Below are 20,669 nucleotides of genomic sequence, written 5' to 3' on the forward strand. Positions count from 1 at the left end.
AAGCAAAGTTCTTAACCTGAGGTACTATTTCTGGGTTAGCGGAGTCTGTAACTTGAAGTGTATGTAACCTGAGGTACCACTGTATTCCTGATTTTTAGTAGAGTGTGATGCAACACTGTCATAACCACCTTCACATGCGAGTTATGTGGCAAAAGGATACAAGCTGAAGCATCTACGATATATTTCAGAAAGCTGTTTGTATGTTTGCTAGGCATTTGCACACCTCTTAAGATATCAGTACCAAATTACTGTTCCCGAGGTCAAGGAGGAGGTTTTCATCTGTGCCTGGATACAGCTGGGTGCCATTTTGGACCCTGAAGGCAGACTGAACCTTTCAAAACTGCACTGATTTTAACCAAAGTTTGCATGGTGGTTCTTGAGATGAAGCTGCAGGGTTTTGACTATAGCTGGACACAATTTTGAATCAAGATTGTGCCCTGAACCTTTCAAAACTGCACAGATTTTAACCACTGATTTCAAAACTGCAATGATTTTTCTGGTTTCTTAGAATTCCCGAGCAACGCCGGGCACGAGACTGCTAGTTTCTTTATAAAAGAAAGTGATGGAGGTGCCAAATTGGCTCAGGGGAGTAAAGCAGGGGTGGGGAACCTGTTGGATGCCAAATCCCATCAACCCCTGCCAGGATGGTCAATGATCAGGGATGATGGGAATTGTAGTCTGGCTATATCTGGAAGGCCACAGGTTCCCCAGCCCTGAAGTATGGAGTAAAAAGCTGGAGATGTTAGACCAAAGAAGAGTTCTTAAGCATACCAAAGAGAAGAGAGGAAGATAAACAAAATGCCCAGACTGGAATGCGACAAGAAATCACCAAGAAAAGGTAAGATCCAAAAGTATTGAGAGACTTCACGGTAAGTACGAAAACTGGTAGCACATATAAAGAAACTGAGCTGAAATGGAAATTTAGGAAAAGAGTCACGGGGAGGAGAAGTTTCAGCTGTGAGTATTCTGAAGATTTGTAATGGATAGATAGAAAATAATAGTTTATTAAGAGTGGATAGATAATAATAGCTTATTAAGAGTGTATGCATAACAAATGAATAAATAATATTGCTTTTGCGCATTAGCAAAGAAGTTGGGTTTCTGCGAAAGTTTTAAGATGAGAAGGAGAAAGACCAGAAAACAGAGCATTAATATAATTTAGTTATAAGAAATCCAATTGAAAAGGCTTTTATTTTTGTACTGGAAATAGGACGAAAATTGTGTCATTGGTTTCTAAACAGCGATATGACAAATATATGGTAGCAGTATTAACCTGGTGGAGACTTCAAAGATTGCATTAATACAGCAGTGACTTCCATATGTTCTGTTTTACAACAATCCTCTATATGTTCAGTGGTTTGCCAAGGAACCACCTCATGTATTAGAAACAGAATTGGCTAATCCTTGTTTGTGGAGGATTCTGGGGCATATTCCAGCAAGTTTATCAATTCATTCACGGTGCTAAGGTCAGACCAGTAGAGTCACATCTAGAGATGTGGTATAAATTTGATTCAGTTTGCATTTAAATATACCTAATAACAAACTTTCCAAAACAACACACAAACCAGAACATCCTTCAAAATCCACACTTTCTGATTTTTGCGATGCACTTCTCCAGTCATGTAATGTGTAAAATAATAATAATAATACATACACTTGGATAACACGCGCATGAAAATGCATGTATTAGCAAAATATAGCATACAAATACAGTATGTGTCACATTAGGGGAAATGGCTTTGCAAAAATGCGTACGTTAGGCAAAATTGCAAATGTGTATGTTGGGAAAAGTAAAAGGCTGGTGAATTTTCCTCTTTTTTTGAAAAATAAGCTAAAATTGCAAACTGATGTGGAATGTGGAGAATCGAGCTGAAGACTGATAGAATGAGAAACTGAAAGAAACTGAACTTGACATATGGGTCTATCTCTAAGCACATGGTCAATCTGTATGGAAGCACCCTGGAACAGGAATGAACAGGCTTCTGTTGGGGAATGTGCTCTGGTTTTGACTTGAACCTACCTGAGCCACATGCAAAATGGCAACTCAAGGAGTGGAGCTTGAATCCCATGTGCCATTACACTGGGTGGGTGGGTGGGGCTTAACTTCTCATAACGTTAAGTGCACGGTGTGCAAATTCATCTGCATTTAGTATTATTTTAACACTCTGTGCTAGGAGGGGAGGGAGAGATTTTAATTAAGACTGCAGAGTGGAGAGAGAGAGGGTAGGCTTAACCCTTGCCTTTCCAGCTGTGATCCTCACAGAAATGGACCCTCATCTTGCCCCAGAGGTTAGAAAAAGCTCCCATTGGGACAACTGGACTAATCGGCAGGCCAAAGATTTTCATCGGGTGAGAAGGGCTAAACTTTTCTTTCCTGCATGCTGTGTTCCTGATCAGAGACCTCCCCATGCTTAGTATTAGTTTCTTTAATGTAGGAAAAGCTACCTGCTGACCATCTAAATGCAGTGTGTTGAAATTAGGCTCTCCATTGACCTGCATGTACCGATACAAATCTTAAACCTGAGTCAAATCAAATATTCTTTTTGCTACTGGTATTGATAAGCAACTGGGAACCACTACGCTCAAATGTACCAAGTGCTTCCTTGTGGCTTAGCAGTGCAAGATTAGTCAAGGTGATCAAAACATTTTTCAAGTGGGGCAGAGCCGCTGATCTGCTATGACTGATCTCCTCATCTTCTGATGTGCTTCTGGACGAACCACCGGGTTCCCCTAGAATGAATGCCATGATAGCAGAGCGTATTATGACTAAGCACAAGAACTAACATGGCTAAGGTCTGGTTCCTGGCTTGTGCACATTACGTTAGCTTCTGGTGATTGTTGTGTCATTAAATAAAGGCATGAATAAGCATTCAGCTTCTTATTATGCATGTTCAGCTTCAGATCATAGCCAAGCACCAGGTGAAATTCAGGGGCACACATTCGTAGTGTGAGTATTTCCGACCTCTGTTTAATTCCAGCATTAAAAAAAACAACCCGGCGGAGGTATCTGAGCAATTTTAATTTTAACACCCCCCTTTAATGTTCCCACTTTAGCAAGAAGCCAAAGGGAGATGACCTTCGAAGGCTTTATACGGTACATGCTTTCAGAAGAGTGCAGCATCTTTAAACAAAAGCACAGGACGGTTTACCAAGATATGAACTTCCCATTGTGTGACTACTTTATATCATCGTCACACAATACCTACCTGATACAAGACCAGCTTGTAGGGCCAAGTCACCTGTGGGGCTACGCCAAGTATGTACATTTATTTGTGGGGTAGGGAAGGGGAGAGGTGAGGCCAATAGGGTGTGGAGTAACAAAACTGTGCAGAAGTGTGTTGTGTTTCCTAATGGTGTTCTTTCTCCATATTTAAAATAAACACAAATGTTTGCAGCCGTTGAAGAAAAAATAACTTGGAAAAATACCTATGGGTTGTATTATTGCGCTCATTGAATGATTTCTGCTCAGGCAATGGAACATCTGTTACTCCCCCCAACAAATCTGCCCTGGAGAGTTGGTGGGATTGAGGGGGTGCAAAGGAGGAAAGTTCCATTGCATGTATGGACATCATCCTGTTAGTGCAATAATGACTTCATTGGAAGCAAGCTTGTGGCAGAGCTAGAACTGAAATAGGGGTGGAATATAGATACATATAAAAACTGCTTCGAAAATGCTTTATTTTAAATAAAAAAGGAATTTAAAAATACATTGCATTTTCCATAAGGCTGGCCATCACCATCTAATGTCACATTGTATATTGCTTTTAAAACACACTTAAAATGTTTTATTTGCAGCTGTATAGGACAATGGCAGAATTATTCTTTTGTTCTGATTTAGTGCTTTCTGAACTTTGGGACTCTTCTGAACCCCCTTTGACATCCCATCCAGTGCATGCAGTGTGCCCTATGGCCAAACGTGTGGAAACATTGTGCGCAATGTTGTTTCAATGCTGGCTGGTGGCCTTTCTGTTCCTCCATTTGCCAATCCTTTTGGTGCTAGCATTTTGTATTGTGAGTGGCAATCACAAATCCCATGGCTTTTTATCATGAGTACCCGTGGCATCATGGCAGATCACTTTGGCACCATTGGCAAAACCATGTGATTTGTCCCAGGCAATAATTGCGCCCGGTCCTTGTCTCTCTCCCCCTCCCCCTATGTTGCAGCAAGGTTGCCTTGCTGCTTCTTTGGAAGAAAGGGTGGCTGGGAAACCTCAGCTTGCAGGAGAAGGTTCCCTTAGCTCACATTGCTTTAGCAGGATTGGTTACTCAGAATTGAGTCCACAGATTTAAGAATGGCAATCCAAGTCCATTATTCAGTTAGCCCTTCACAGTTGCAAGGAAACCTCCAGTCAAGAGGTAGATGGTGCACCCAGTTCCTGCTCCTGAAAGGTTTTTACACAGCCAGAGTTTGGAATTCAGAGTCATCTGAAGCTTGTGGATTTCATAAGCAGGAATAATTCTTCTGAAATTGCCTCCCAGGATCCTAAATGTCCCAAAATATCATCTGGGTCTTGCAATGACAAATTATGGTCCTCTCAAGACTTTGGGGACTTTGGAATATCATGCTGCCCAATAAGTTTTTGCATCCAAATCCTTGCTTATTTTGTGTCTTTGGATAAGTCACAATCCAACCTCACAGGACTGTTGTGAAGATCAAATGGGATTCCCCTAAGCTGCCTTCAAGCTCCTTGGATGAAAAGCAGGATATGGATAGAGCAATATGATGACTAAATAAAGAGTTATTACATCTTAGCCTATAACTCAGATGTAGGTACAGTCACAACATGACCTTCAATGTTATTTTTGGTGTTAGATTGAATTGGTTGAAATTGTCAATGTTAGGTAAATAGGGACTTCCAGCACAGAGATAAAAGGACAGAGTTATACCTCTATCTGAATACACAGAGTGATGGCCAAGGGTGGGTCCAATTTAGAACTGTAAATAAGATTGTGGCTTTCAAATATTTTCATATCTCTATGGCAGTGCAAACTGCTTCGGAGAAGATATGTTTTCTTAAAAACTGCAGATCATCAAAATGTGTGCTACCCTATCTGAGCTTCTAGCAGAGTGCAACTCCATAGTTAAAGTAGCATTATTTGGAAAGCAGAAAGCAATATGAGTGCTGATGAATGGGACACAGTTCTTTTTATTTTCTTCTTCTTTCCTTTCTTTCTTTCTTTCTTTCTTTCTTTCTTTCTTTCTTTCTTTCTTTCTTTCTTTCTTTCTTTCTTTCTTTCTTTCTTTTTCAATTTAAAGTTCCCTGAAGAAGGGATGCCGCTGTGTAGAAATTGATTGTTGGGATGGTCCAAATAATGAGCCTGTGGTTTATCATGGACATACCTTGACAAGCAAAATTACCTTCAAGAATGTCATCGATGTGGTCCACAAGCATGCCTTTGAGGTAGGTGCATGTAGTTGGTCAAAAGCTCTGAAAAATGTTCACAGGGTACCGTAGGGTACCTACTTCTCCCACAGCAGTATCAGATGACTCTGAGGGTGGATGATCTGCTGACCTATGAGAGCCTTATACGATGCTGTCAGCTGACCTACAGAAAGCATAAAACAGATCTTAGATGTGAGCCTGGGACACATGGCAGGGCTGGATAACAGATACAAAAATACATGGTACCTCGTTTACGAACTTAATCTATCCGGTCCGTTCTTAAACCAAAGCATTCTTAAACCAAGGCGTGCTTTCCCATAGCACCGGGGGACTCAGTTTACAAATGGAACACACTCAACAGGAAGCGGAACGTGTTCTGCTTCCAAGGCAAATTTCACAAACCAAAACACCTACTTCTGGGTTTGCAGCGTTCTTAATCCAAGTTGTTCATAAACTAAGCTGTTCTTAAACCAAGGTACCACTGTAATTCCTTTGTGAAAATTACTGTGGGCAGAACAGCACAGTTGCTGTGCAGTGAGGAAAACCTTGCTATGTTTCGAGAATGGCTGCTCCTCGTAACAATTTTGGCCACATTTGTGTGACTGCTGTTTATTTATTTGCTTATCTGAAGATTTCTCAGTTGTGAAAGAGAACTAAGTTGTTCACCAACATTTATTAAAGCAATATTACATCAAGCACCCAGTTCAGACACTGCCAATTCCCACTTTCATAGTGTCAAAGTCACCAGAGATCAAATTCACATTCCAAAAATGGGGAGCATCTCTCCAAGAAACCATCCTTGAAATTCAGGGGCAAAGCAGCCCAGCGTTCCACTGTTATGTTCTTTCTGCTATCAACAATCCCCATTTTTTGTAAAAACCATTTCCTAATATGTGGCAGCTGCAGGCATTTGAAAAGAAAGGTAAAGGTAAAGGTAAAGGGACCCCTGACCATTAGGTCCAGTCGTGGCTGACTCTGGGGTTGCGGCGCTCATGTCGCTTTATTGGCCGAGGGAGCCGGTGTACAGCTTCTGGGTCATGTGGCCAGCATGACTTAGCCGCTTCTGGTGAACCAGAGCAGCACACGGAAACGCCGTTTACTTTCCCGCCGGAGTGGTACCTATTTATCTACTTGCACTTTAACGTGCTTTTGAACTGCTAGGTTGGCAGGAACAGGGACCAAGCAATGGGAGCTCACCCTGTCGCGGGGATTCGAACCGCCAACCTTCTGATTGGCAAGTCCTAGGCTCTGTGGTTTTAAAACAGAGTCACAAATCCCAGATGGTCATGGATGAGCTCTTGGTCATGCCTAAAGTAGCCCTTGGAATCCTCCTAAGAACATAAGAAGATAAGAAGAACCTGATGAACCACCGAGTCCAGCATCTTGTTCTCACAGTGGCCAACCAGATGCCTGTGGGAAACCCATGAGCAGGATTCAAGCACATAAGCACTCTCCCTTCCAGTGGTTTCCAGTAACTGGTTTCCAGAAGCATTGCTATCATGACTACTAGCCATTGATAGACCTCTCCTCCATGAATTGGTCTAACCTTCTTCTGAAGCATTCTAGGTTGGTGGCCATCACTACCTCCTGTGGGAGCAAATTCTATAGTTTAACTTTGCTCCTGATCATTATCTGCAACTGAGCATGTATTTTCCCCTCACAAAAGTGATTCAGGGAGCAATCCTTACCCCTGGTGAGCAGCAGTGGGACAGTGCAGCTGTATTCCTGCTGCTTGCACCACCAGTGGCAACGGCAGTGTTGAAGAAAGGCTGAAGTAGCAACAAGTTGCCGATGGCTTAGTATCTAGAGCTGTGATTCTCAACCTGTGGGTCCCCAGATGTTGTTGGACTACAACTCCCATCATCCCTGAGCTCTGGCCTTGCTAGCTAGGGGTGATGGGAGTTGTAGTTCAACAACATCTGGGGACCCACAAGTTGAGAAAGGCTGATCTAGAGGATCCTTGGCTAGCTCAGATCTGCTCCTAACTTACCCCGAAACACCCTGTTTAGGGTTTACATTGACCATTGCCAGCAGTAGCTTCCTTCCACCCACACTTTTCCTATGCCAGTTGTGCATTCTCCCCACCGGTAGAGGCCAAAATAGCCAGGCAGTTCTGGGTGGTGGGATGCCCATGACACGTTCAACTACCCTCGAGCTCTACGTGGGTTGAGGTTTGGATTCTTCTGTTAATGGACTTCCTCAGTTTCAAAAAGGGGAGGGATACCAACAGTCTTTATGTTAAATTTTCAGGCATCAGATTATCCCCTTACACTATCTTTGGAGAATCACTGCAGCGCTCCACAACAGGAGAAGATGGCTGGCCATTTGCTAGACATTCTCAGGGATACCCTCTGTATTTCAACACTGGATGATAGCATGCCATCTGAACTACCCTCTCCAGAGGTAACATCCCCTCCCAACCCAACATTATTATTGTTATTATTGTAAAAGATGGTGTGTTGGGGTGTTTTGGTGTGTGTCAGTTTGTGTGTGTTTGTGTGCAAGCTCTGCAACTGTTGTGCACATTTGCAGCATAAGGATTATTTGGAGTTTGGAATATCTTCATCATAAAAAATGAGACTGGGCAGGGGGAAATCCTATGGTGCTCATAGGGCTTGTGATCAATATCACTCTTGTTCCAGCCCATTCTTCCACTTCCACCTCTCCTCTCACCATAGCTCATCCCAGAGCCTTTAAAACTGTGAGTGAAATGAAGTAGTGTGGTACAGTGGTTAGACAAGGGATTGGGAAGCCATGGCCCTCCAGATGTTGGAAGACTGCAGCTCCCATCAGTCCCAGCCAGCATGTCTAGTGATTGGGGTTTATCAACATCTGGAGTGTTTCAGGTTAGCTACCATGGATTAGACTGAGGAGACCCAGGGTCAGATCCTCGCCTAGCCATGAAGATGAGGGATGGCGTTGTGATGGTCACAATTTCCCAGCCTAGCCTAATTCACAGGGTAGTTGTGAGGATAAAAATGGGGAAGGGGAAGAACCACTTATGCCATCTTTAGCTTCTTGGAAGGATATACCGTAAATATTGCAAGTATGAGAGGGCAGAGGAGCCTGTGTTGTATGGATTGATAGACTGCTTCCTGTATAGGCTACACATTGCCCACCCCCCCTTCTTCAAACAAATTGAAATATAATTGTTTTCCAGGTAAAACAAATAGTCAGATGTGAGACATTCCAAGCTATAGACAAGCCATGCCGATATCTCAGGAACAACACATTGTCCTTGAGATGACAACATGAGGCTACATGCAGTGTTGGTGTGCAACACTTGAGTTGTGCTGCCTGAGTTTCTTCACACATGCATGGTGCAGCAGTCCTGAAGAAAGGAACACACTTGTGTAAATTCACTCATAACTATGGCTCCCTTGCTTGCTGAATTGTTCCTAGAGCTATATGCTTCTCAAAATTGCACTCAGATTGTGGGAGGAGAAATGCCACCAGGCTTCTCTAGGAGAAGGAGAATTTGTCCAACAAGTCTCAATGGTGGGGCTCACCACAAGCAGTGGTCATAGCACAGCTTCTTTCTTTAATTTTCAGGAAGGGGTGGAATGGATAACCACGGTTTCCTTTTCATTAGCCCAAAAGCTAATCCCTACATGCAAGTCAAATCTCCATGACATAATGTTGGTCGATGACTTGGATGTGAACAAATGAACGGCTTCTGGGGTTTGAAAGAGGAGTGGAGTGGATAGCCATGGTTTCCTTTTCATGGTGTCTGCTGGTCTGGTTTGCATAACGTTTCCCCAGAGTGGACACCTGAACAAAAATGGTTTTTGTTCCTGTACAGTTGTGTGGTTTACTGTGCTGAGTGCCCTCAAATTTCTTCCCGCAGCAACTGAAATTCAAAATCTTGATAAAAAATAAGAAAGTCGGAACTCTGGAAGAAACCCTGCAACGCAGGGGCCAGAGGTGCCTGGGCCAAATAGCAGAGCTCGAGGAGGTCATGGAGTCAGAGGATGACCTTGTTGATGAAGACCCTAAAGCACAGTTGATCAAGAAGCCTGCTGCTCGATTGGCGTCAGCACCCAAAAAGGATAAGAAGGACAAGAAGGTAAATATACCTTCAGTTAGAGGTAGGGGAGGAATTAGATTTTGTTTGCATTTCAGTGAGAAAGTAGCTAATTCACACTTCTTGAACCAAAACATGAACAGAAACCCAGCTATCCTTTGAAATGCACACTTCTCTGATTTCTGCTGTGCAGTTTTCTAATCAAACATTCTGTACTAAAATGCATATATTGAGGGAAATGTGCATATATTGAGGGAAAGATGTGTGCAGCAGTGAAAACAACATTAAAATGCATCGCATTAGTGCAAATTGCTTGTAAAAATGTGCATATTAGTCAAAGATATACACAAAATGTATTAATCAGAGGTGTTTTTTTATCGCAAATAGCTTGTAAAAATGTGGAGAACAAAATTTAAGACTGGGAACATGAGAAAGGAAGAGAACTGAAATTGATAGATTCTTCGATCCTTAACCTCCAGCACACCAGATTTTTGCAAAAGCAGCAGCCATGTTGCCTGTCTCAGTGACTATTAACTGATGGTTGGTGTTCAATGAACAGGGCATCTTAGGTATTCAGTTATACAAAAGCCCCAGGAGAGAATCACCTCATATTTCTCACTTTGCAAGGCTGTAATGCTTTTTAACTTTTTATTCACAGACTCATAAGGTTAAAGTCGCCATGTTGCTGTCAGAACTTGTGATATACACAGCTTCCCGGTCTTTCGTCAGCTTTGAAGATTCAAAGGAGAAGCAGAAGTTTTATCAAAATAATTCCATCGGGGAGGTGAAAGGACAAAAACTTATAAGCAAGAGAGGTAATTTACAAGAGTCTAAAATCGACACTTGCTGCTATTTGCTTCTTTAAACTATTGGAAGAACTAAACTTTATGCATGGCACATTTCTGCTGTTACACAGAATGGTATTTAACTAAGTCCCACTTAGAGTAGACTTATTGAAATTAATGACTCTTGAGTTAGTCATGTCCATTAACTTCAATGAGACTAGATGGATGCCCATTGAGTCCCAGTGGGGAAAAGCAATAATAATAATAATAATAATAATAATAATAATAATAATAATAATACCCCAATGTGTTTCATAGTCAGTGTGCAGTTTCCAGAATGCCTTTTGCAACCAGATTGTAAGCCTCTGTGCTTGGGAATAAGTCATACTGATTTTACTGGAACTTATTTCCAAGTAAGTAGGCTTAAACTTGCATCATGCAAGAGGATCAGTCCTAAGGACCCTCTTGTAGATGTCATTTGAACATCATTCAGTGGGATTTACCTCCAGATAGGTGAGCATAAAATTGCATCTTTGTGATATTACTGATCTTTGCCGTACTCTACTGCATCGAGAGCCAATCCAATCAAGAGGTCTTTACTGGTTTACTGTTTGCTTTTGCAAAGAAGTCGAAGTGCTGTCTATGGAATAAAACTCTAAATAAATAAATAAATAGGTATTTATTTGTTTCAGCCACTGGCCTTTGCAATCTGCACAAAACATAAAATGCACACATATGTGAACAACTAAGCAGGGGAAATTACCGAACTCAACTGAGACACCAGTCATTTGCTTCCAGATCTAAGCACAATAGAAATATATACAAGTATAAACACAGTGGGTAAAATTACTAAAATCAATTAGAATTTTAAAATGATACAATTTAAAACTCTGGGCACTTTGGCAGCCCTTATTTTAATGGAGGTTGCTATGAATTTTGCAGGTTTTTTCTTCTTCCTGCTGTCAGCAGCTTATATTGATCTGCAAGGAGAAAAGTCATTGTAATAATTAGCTGGGTACCCCAGCTGAGACAGAAATAATGGAGTGATTAACTCTTTGTGTGGATCTCTCCATAAAGAGCAAAATAACGTGAACCATTATCTGGGTACTGCCGTCTCCAGAAACTTAGGGCCAGGAGCTATCGGAGGAATTGCCTTCTCCCACAGAAGCTCGGCCATATTATAAGATCTGCTTCAGAGATCATTCTAAGGATGCCTCTCCCCACCTTCTGAGATTAGGCAGAAGGCGACAGGTCATTCATTCCCCATGATGCTAACATCCTGGAACATCCTCAGAGGATGCTAACCTTCCTGTCCTTCAGACATTGGGCTGATGTTGTTTGCTCCTGTACTTGGAGGACGATCTGTTTTACCGCCAGGGACGACGCTTGAGGATTTTGATCTTTGTGAATTCTGATATGACCTGACTTGTTCTGCACTTCCTGAACTAAAATGCAGATAAGAACCTTACAGCTTACCCTCTTGATTTTACACTTCTCTGAAGCTTGGGGTGAGCTTGTCAGCTCAAAAAAGGTTTTTTAGGAATGCTTATTTTTGTGAGAGAAAGCTTTCGGGAAATATGCATTTAAGTGCAAGCGTTCAAGTAGGGATTTTAAAAATCTGCATGAAGATTTGCACCTAAATTTCCATCTAAATTGTGGAACTTCCCCTCTGCCAAAGTGTGTTGAGTATCTGTCTCCATTATACAGCTTTTGAGTTAAGATGCACCTTTTTACCTTGGCCTCTGGCAATCGAAGCATTTTTGTTTTCTGCTCAAACCCCTTTTTTATTGAATGTATACTGTTCTTTTACATTTAGAATGTCCCCACCCCTGTTTTATAACTGTAAAGTTTTTTAATCTATAACAACAACAACAACAACAACAACAACAACAACAACAACAACAACAACAATAATAATAATAATAATAATAAATTTTATTTATATCCCGCCCTCCCCAGCCGAAGCCGGGCTCAGGGCGGCTAACAACAATAAAACAGTACAAAAAGTACAGCACAAACAACACTCTAAAATAATTCATTATAAAATTAATTCAAATCAAACCACTGGCAACCATTGGGCCAGCTCTCCGTGAAGATTGCCGAGGGAGGGAGTCAGGCTGTGCCCTGGCCAAAGGCCTGGTGGAACAGCTCTGTCTTGCAGGCCCTGCGGAAAGATGTCAAGTCCCGCAGGGCCCTAGTCTCTTGTGACAGAGTGTTCCACCAGATCGAAGCCACAGCCGAAAAAGCCCTGGCTCTAGTTAAGGCCAGCCTAACTTCTCTGTGGCCTGGGACCTTCAAGATGTTTTTATTTGAAGACCGTAAGTTTCTCTGTGGGGCATACCAGAAGAGGCGGCCCCGTAGGTACGAGGGTCCTAGGCCGTATAGGGCTTTAAAGGTTAAAACCAGCACCTTAAACCTGATCCTGTACTCCACCGGGAGCCAGTGCAGCTGGTATAGCACCGGGTGAATGTGATCTCGCAGCGAAGACCCCGTAAGGAGTCTCACATAGCATTCTGCACCCGCTGGAGTTTCTGGGTCAGTCTCAAGGGCAGCCCCACGTAGAGTGAGTTACAATAATCCAGTCTGGAGGTGACCGTCGCGTGGATCACAGTGGCTAGGTCAGGGCGAGAGAGGTAAGGAGCCAACTGCTTAGCTTGGCGGAGATGGAAAAATGCCACCTTTGTTATAGCTGCAATCTGCGCCTCCATGGAAAGGGAGGTGTCGAAGATTACACCCAAACTCTTAACGGACGGTGCTGGCACTAATTGCGCCCCCGCAAGAGATGGGAGCTCCCCCCCCCAATCCCATATCGTCCCGCCCCAGCCACAGGACCTCTGTCTTCGAAGGATTTAGCTTCAACCGGCTTCAACGTAACCATCCAGCCACAGCTTCCAAACATCTGGTCAGTGTGTCTGGGGCTGAGTCAGGATGGCCATCCATCAACAGATAGAGTTGGGTGTCATCGGCATACTGATGGCAACCCAGCCCAAAACTCCGGACAAGCTGGGCGAGGGGGCGCATAAAGATGTTGAAAAGCGTTGGGGAGAGTATCGCACCCTGAGGTACTCCACACACCAAGGAGTGGCACGATGACAATTCCCCCCCCCCAAGCGCCACCCTCTGTCCCCAACCAGAGGGAAACGAGCGCAGCCATTGAAGGACTGTGCCCTGGATCCCCACGTCGGCAAGGCGGTGGTCCAGGAGTTCGTGATCGACCATGTCAAAAGCTGCTGACAGATCTAGAAGAATCAGCAGCCCCGACCCGCCTCGATCCAGCTCTCTACGAAGATCATCTGTTAGGGCAACTAGAGCCGTCTCGGTCCCATGACCAGCGCGGAAGCTGGACTGGAATGGATCCCGAGCCGATGTTTCATCCAGAAACCCACCAAGCTGTTCAGCAACCGCTCTCTCAATCACCTTACCCAGGAACGGAAGATTCGAAACTGGGCAGTAATTGGATAGATATAAAGGATCTAATGATGTTTTCTTTAAGAGCGGGCGCACCACTGCCTCCTTCAGTTCCCCTGGGAATGTCCCCGTGCCAAGGGACAAATTGATGATATCCCCCAGGAGGGCCCACACCTCACCTTGACACACTCTAATCAGCCAAGACGGGCACGGGTCGGGAGGACAGGTGGTGGGCTTTCCAGCTCGGAGGAGTCTGTCCACATTGGCTGGGGATATCCGGTCGAAGTGGTCCAATACTGGACCCGAGGACAGTCGAGGGGCCTCCAGTTCCTTTATTGTATCCAGATTGGCAAGGAGGTCATGGCTGAGCAACAAGACCTTCTCCGCAAAAAAGCTCACAAATGCCTCACAGCTGTGTGTCAAATTATTATTTAAATTTGGCTGTCCCTCAAGGGACGTTAAAGACCTGATTATACTAAATAATTGCGCCGGGCGAGAGCTAGCTGATGCAATGGAGGCCGAGAAGTAAGACTTAGCAGCCTTCACGCCATCTTGTAGGTTTTCATAAAAGCCCTATAAGATGTTCTTGAGGCTCCGTCACAGGCACCCCGCCATACTCGCTCTAGCCGTCTGAGGTGCCGCTTCATTTCCCGGAGCTCCTCGGTAAACCAGGGAGCCCGGTTTCTGCGGGGTCGCAGAGGGCGCTTAGGTGCGATCTCATCGATGGCTGCCAGGAGCTGGATATTCCAGCCCTCAACAAGCTCAGTCAATGAGTCGCCAGGGGGAGCAAGGTCCCGCAAGGTTTGGTGGAATCTATCAGGGTCCATCAGCCTCTGCGGGCGAGCCCAAATCAGCTCGCCACCTAAGCAGGGTGGGGGTGGGAAGTCAATCCTGGCTTTCAGAGTGTAGTGATCAGACCATGGCACCTTCATCGAAGGAGACATGATCACATCTATACCTACACCAAAGATCAGATCCAGCGTGTGGCCTGCTTGATGTGTGGGGCCCGAAACATACTGGGAGAGCCCTAGTGTCGCCATGGAAGACACCAGGTCCAGAGCCTGTGAGGAGGGAGTGGCATCAGCATGGATGTTGAAGTCCCCCAATACCAATAGGTTAGGGAACTCCAAGGCCCAGCCGGCCACCGCCTCCAGCAGGCCTGACAGGGTGGCTGCTGGTGCGCTAGATGGCCGGTACACCAACCAGACAGCCAAGCTCTCCTCGGAGCCCCACACTAGGCCAACACATTCAATGCCGGGGATCAATGGTGATGGTAGAGCCCTGAAAGGACAATCTTCCCGGATTAATAATGCCACCCCTCCCCCCCCAGTCCGCGACTGGTGGAGGACGGAGAAACCCGGGGGCACCATCAATGTTATAATTCTGTACTACTTTGTTATAACCTGCCCTGGGGCATTTATGGTAAGGGGTGCAGGCAAGAATATCTCTATCTCTATCTCTATCTCTATCTCTATCTCTATCTCTATCTCTATCTCTATCTCTATCTCTATCTCTATCTCTATCTCTACCTCTACCTCTACCTCTACCTCTACCTCTACCTCTACCTCTACCTCTACCTCTACCTCTCTCTCTCTCTCTCTCTCTCTCTCTATCTCTATCTCTATCTCTATCTCTATCTCTATCTCTGCCTCTCTCTCTCTCTCTCTCCCTCCCTACACACACACACACACACACACACACACACGGAGTGCTTTTTTCTGGTAGGACACAGGGGTATGCATACCCCTAAACATTTTGTGAATCTAAGTTTGGCCTCATTGAGGGGCAGTATTTCAATATGAGTAGGAAAATGAGAGTACCCCTAAACATTTTTTAAAGAAAAAAAGAACAGTATATGTTCTTTATATATATATTCTGGAATGTATATAAAGCTATGGTTTTCCTAGTAGTGATGTATGGAAGTGAGAGCTGGACCATGTAGAGAGCTGATTGCTGAAGAATTGATGCTTTTGAATTATGGTGCTGGAGGAGACTCTTGAGAGTCCCATGGACTGCAAGAAGATCAAACCTCTCCATTCTGAAGGAAATCAGCCCTGAGTGCTCACTGGAAGGACAGATCCTGAAGCTGAGGCTGCAATACTTTGGCCACCTCATGCGAAGAGAAGATCCTGATGTTGGGAAAGATTGAGGGCACAAGGAGAAGGGGACAAGAGGACGAGATGGTTGGTCAATGTTCTCGAAGCTACCAGCATGAGTTTGACCAAACTGCAGGAGGCAGTGGAAGACAGGAGTGCCTGGTGTGCTCTGGTCCATGGGGTCACAAAGAGTCGGATACGACTAGACAACAACAACAACAACATATATATTCTGGAATGCCTTTCCTAACAAAACACACATTTCTAAACACTCTTTGACTGAGGCTGAAACTGGATGGAAAAGACTTGCAAATAATGAATATATGTGAAATGGACTCATCTGCCCACCCCTGTTTCCTGCTTCATTTATACTCATAACTTCTGCTGTTGCCATTTTAAATAATTGTATCCTTTTCATTTTAATATTGTGCAGGATTTATTTAGTGGTTGTTGCAAGCCACCTTGGAGGCATTTAATCAGAAGCGCAGGGTATAAATATTTCAATTGAGTAAAAAAAAAATAGCACAGGCTCATATGTTGGTTGCTGCTGCATCGCATAGGGATTCCCATTTCATATCAAGAGTTCCTGGCTGAGACATAGCACAGCACCGGAAGCAGAGAGAGATGGATTGCCTAGAAATTGTAGCAAAAATTATGATTCTCGGGGCTTCTCAAATCACCTACTTAAACAACCCCTCCCCCGAACTGGAATAAATGATGCAAATTGGGCCTCCTGCAGTTTGCATAATCACAACATTTGTTTTGTGGAGTGGGAGCTATAATGGAATTCAGAATTTATCCTTAGTTCATTTCTCTAATAGTCTGGTGGTTGAAAGGTTTACATTATCGATCTTCAGCCAGTGGGCTGGCATCCGCAGGTGGGTTGTGAAGCCATCCCAGGTAGTTCGCGGCCAAGCTGTTGCCGCCATGTTGGATTCCAGCTAAGGTTGACCAAATGGAAAGGGCACTTACAGGGGTGTCTGGGCTCTTGCACACATTGATCCGATGAGATACTCACTGTATCCACTTCCATGCGTGCTGCAAAGTGCAAAGCAGCAGGAGAAAGTCAAGAACCTTCTTCGGTAAGGAATATATCTCTGGCCAATTGTAGGCCTCACTTTCCTATAGCTATGCCTGTAGTGAAAGAGTTCTCTATGGGGTACAGTTACAGGTAGGCAGTTGTGTTGGTCTGCCGTAGTCAAAACAAAATAAAAAAATTCCTTCCAGTATCACCTTAGAGACCAACTAAGTTTGTTATTGGTATGAGCTTTCGTGTGCATGCACACTTCTTCAGATACACTGAAACAGAAGTCACCAGACCCTTATATATAGTGAGAGGGTGGAGAGGGGTATTACTCAGAAGGGTGGTGGGAACGGGTGATTGGCTGATAGATGTGGTAAACCTGTTGACGACTGTTAACGACTGCAATTGGTCTTACAGGAAAAATCAAGGGGCAAGATGGCTAAAATTAGCTATATCATGTATAATGAAATAAGAATCCAATGTCTATATTCAGACCAGGTCTCTCCATGGTTTTAAGTTTGGTAATAAGTTGCAATTCAGCAACTTCTTTTTCCAGGCTATTTCTGAAATTCTTTTGTAATAAGACAGCTACTTTGAGATCTTGTATAGGATGTCCTGGGAGATTGAAGTGTTCTCCTACTGGTTTCTCTGTCTTGTGATTCCTGATATCAGATTTATGTCCATTTATGGGGTACAGACATTCTGTTTACATTCTTGTCCATTTCTACGGCTCTCGAGACTTCTTTCAGAATAGAGCTATGCTGGGGACTAGAATGCAGAAGTGCCCACTTCTGCACAAGGGAGCACCCTGCTGGGCCACTTGGTTGCCATCATGGCAGCAGCTGGAATCCCAGGAAGTTACATCATAAGTTGGGCTGCAGGAGATGAGAGCTGGAAGGAGCAGGAATGCCTCACCATCCTCTCACAGTATTGTTGTGAGGATAAAATGGTGAGGGGGATAACTTTGAGCTCCTTGGAGAAAAAGTGGGATATAAATGCAGTGATAATTGAATAAAATAAACAATAATAAATCACATCATTTCCAGTGGGGGAGAGTTTAGTGCATAGTTACCCTCCCTTTTGAAATCAATAGAACTGAACCTTCGCTTGAACATATGCTTTCTCCTTGTTTGTTTTGAACAACAGGCACGTTTTTACATGTTCTCCCTGTGACCATATGGACTACAGCCTTTTTTTAAAATCAGAGTTGAGATTTCTTCCAGTGGACTCTATCCTTGATATCCGATCATCTATAACTGGTTCATGGTTATGTTGATTTCCAGGGTCCCTGGCTAGGTTTATGGTTATGTTTTTTGTTTTTTAAAAAAGTGTTATTTTTGAATATGAGTTCATAGAAGAGATGTAAGGAAATATTGCGTAGCATTGTGGGCATGAATATTGCATGGTGACTTTGCCACAAACACACATCAAATTATCTTACCTTTGAAATATTAAAATTTTGTACTTTTTAATAAAATATGTGCACCATCCCTCTTTGCAGCTCCTGACTTCATTGCGCACACAACAAACTTCATTACAAGAATCTACCCCAAAGGAACCAGGACAGACTCTTCAAATTATGATCCACAAGAATTCTGGAACGTTGGGTGCCAAATGGGTAGGCTTTTCCATCTAATTTTATGTGATGTGTTTGCATGCATGAAACACCAAAATAGGTTTAGATATATGGCTTAGATTTGATAATGTCTCACATGGATGAAAGTGGGTTGGGGACTGACATATATTGCAATCTAGAGTGCTTTTGAGTTGCAGTCACAGGCCAGAGGGCTGAGGAGGGCAATGAGGTTAAGGTAGGTGTGTGGAACTTCTGTCCCTTCAGATATTGCTAAACTAGAACTCTGATCAGCTCCAGAAAGTATAGCCAGTGGTGAGAGTTGATGAGAGTGATATTTCAGCAGCATTGGGAGAGCCAAAGATTCTACACACCTGGAGACAGTAAAGCAAAGAAGCATTAAACACATTGGCCAGTCTGAGATGTAATGGAGAACCATAGTGGAGAGTCGGGGCAGGGTGGATCATGTGGTCCTCCTCCTCTCTTTGTGCACAGGGGGATGTGCAAAGTATCTTTTTGTAACAGACTAACCACAGTTCCCTGTGACATTTGAACTCAGGAAACCATGGTTTGTGTAAACTATGGTCCCAGCACAAGCCAGGTTCTGAAGCCATGATATGAGCATTACTCATAAAGGGGAGTTGCCTCAATTTGGATGTCATGGAAGGCTGTACATGGTTTAAAATCAGAAATGAAAGCATCCAATCTGCTTGAAAGAGGAGGCTGGAAAGAGGCGGAGATGTGGTGGACTGCAACTGCCATCATCATGCTGGCTGGGCCTGATGGGAGTTGTAGTCCAATAATTTATGGAGAGTGGAAGGTTCCCCAGCCTGACCTGAATGCAGCCTTGATGATAGCGGACATATGGCTGAGTCTAAATTGCAATCCCTCATGCTCAAAAATATGCCGTGCTGGCCTCCCAAACAGATGTCTAAGTCCTCTTCCTGTAGCACACTGCCTAATGTTTATGTCTTAACTTGTTTGTCATTGCAATGGGAAATGTAACAACAAATTCATTATATGAAGCCATGTACTTTGTTTCATCCTGCGGCAGTTGGGGGGAAGAACAAAAATACTAATTACATCTCTTCCTGCTCATTGCTTTCATTTTTCGCTCCTCTTTAATGGCATGTGTGTAATGCATAACAAAAGATAAAGTGATCTGTTTGGTGATATTAACTCCTTGCCTCTAAAAGCTTTGACTGGGTGCATTGTTGGCAGTGGACAGTTTCCTGGCGTGAAAGGATCATTTATTGAGTGCCACTCAGGACTCAGGCAGCCGGCATTGCAGGAAATTGGATGATTTGTAAATGTCACTGCAGCACCCAGAACTGAATGGGTGACATGCGGAAGGAGTGACTCTATTTCTATGAAATTAAAAAGGTTCTGAACCAAAGAGTTTTGCCCTTTGAGATATAACTATTTTGAGCTTGTCCGCATGCTGCCAATCATCAGACTTGTATAATGGGAATAGCACTACAGTCTCAGAGAGGGAGAGAGAGTCAGTCCCTTGTGAATGTTGAAGCTATGCATGTATGTTGAGTTGGAAGTATGTTCCATCAAGCTCAATGAGACTTTGACCGCATCTACACCTGCTGTCTAAAACACAGTTGAAGCACATGGCTGAAAAAACAACCCCATGGAAACTGTAGGTTTTTGAGATGTTTGGCAATAGTAGCTCTGTGAGGGGATAAACAACAGTTCCTGGGATTATTGGAGGAAGCCATGTGTGTTAAGTGTTCTTTAAATGCATAGCATAGATGTGATCCTCCTCCCAAGCAAAACTGCAACAAGACTGCAGTCTTAAGGTCTACAAGCTTCCTTATCAAACTGTCACCTATATTTATTATAATCTCTGTTCCATTTAAATGCCTAACAGATTAAAGTTTTACCCACGTGGTGCCCACCAGATGTTCTCAACTTGAACTCCCATCAGCTTCAGCCTGCGTGGTCATGCTGGCTGAGGTAGACATGAGTTGCAATCCAAAACAGCTGGAGAGCGCCATGTTAATGAAGGCTGATTTACAGGATAGATGAGGAGGTTGTGGTGGAAATATCTACCTTACCTATCTAGTTTTATTTAATTCATGACCTCGCTTTGAAGTATTCTCCAGCAACAGAACACCCAATGAAACGAAACACAACCTAAACAGAACAATAAAACTACCAAAAAGAATGCCAAGCAGAGAGAAGCTAAACAGCAGCCAGTAAATCTAGATGAAATCAATTAGGCAAATTAAAGATCGAAAGATTGTCTAAACAGACAGAAAATCTTTAGGTTCCAACTTTGGCATCTCCAGCTAAAAGGTTCTTATAGCAGGTAATGGAAAATAGCTTTCTCTGCTTACGATATTGGACTGCCAAGGGGAGAAAAA

General features: G+C 43.6%; 1 protein-coding gene across 1 annotated transcript in view; it reads left to right on the top strand.

Annotated features, from left to right (window-relative positions):
* LOC310686852 (1-phosphatidylinositol 4,5-bisphosphate phosphodiesterase zeta-1-like) overlaps nt 1-20,669 on the top strand; it is a 48,310-nt gene that overhangs the window by 12,575 nt on the left and 15,066 nt on the right. The window contains exons 4-9 of the mRNA XM_083461210.1: nt 3,055-3,256; nt 5,258-5,402; nt 7,635-7,787; nt 9,232-9,450; nt 10,067-10,223; nt 18,223-18,339. Of these exons, the coding sequence (XP_083317336.1) occupies nt 3,055-3,256; nt 5,258-5,402; nt 7,635-7,787; nt 9,232-9,450; nt 10,067-10,223; nt 18,223-18,339 (993 nt within the window). The remainder of the gene's footprint in view (nt 1-3,054; nt 3,257-5,257; nt 5,403-7,634; nt 7,788-9,231; nt 9,451-10,066; nt 10,224-18,222; nt 18,340-20,669) is intronic.

This window comes from Podarcis liolepis, assembly GCF_965112155.1.
Source record: "Podarcis liolepis genome assembly, chromosome: 10".
Lineage (NCBI taxonomy): Eukaryota > Metazoa > Chordata > Lepidosauria > Squamata > Lacertidae > Podarcis > Podarcis liolepis.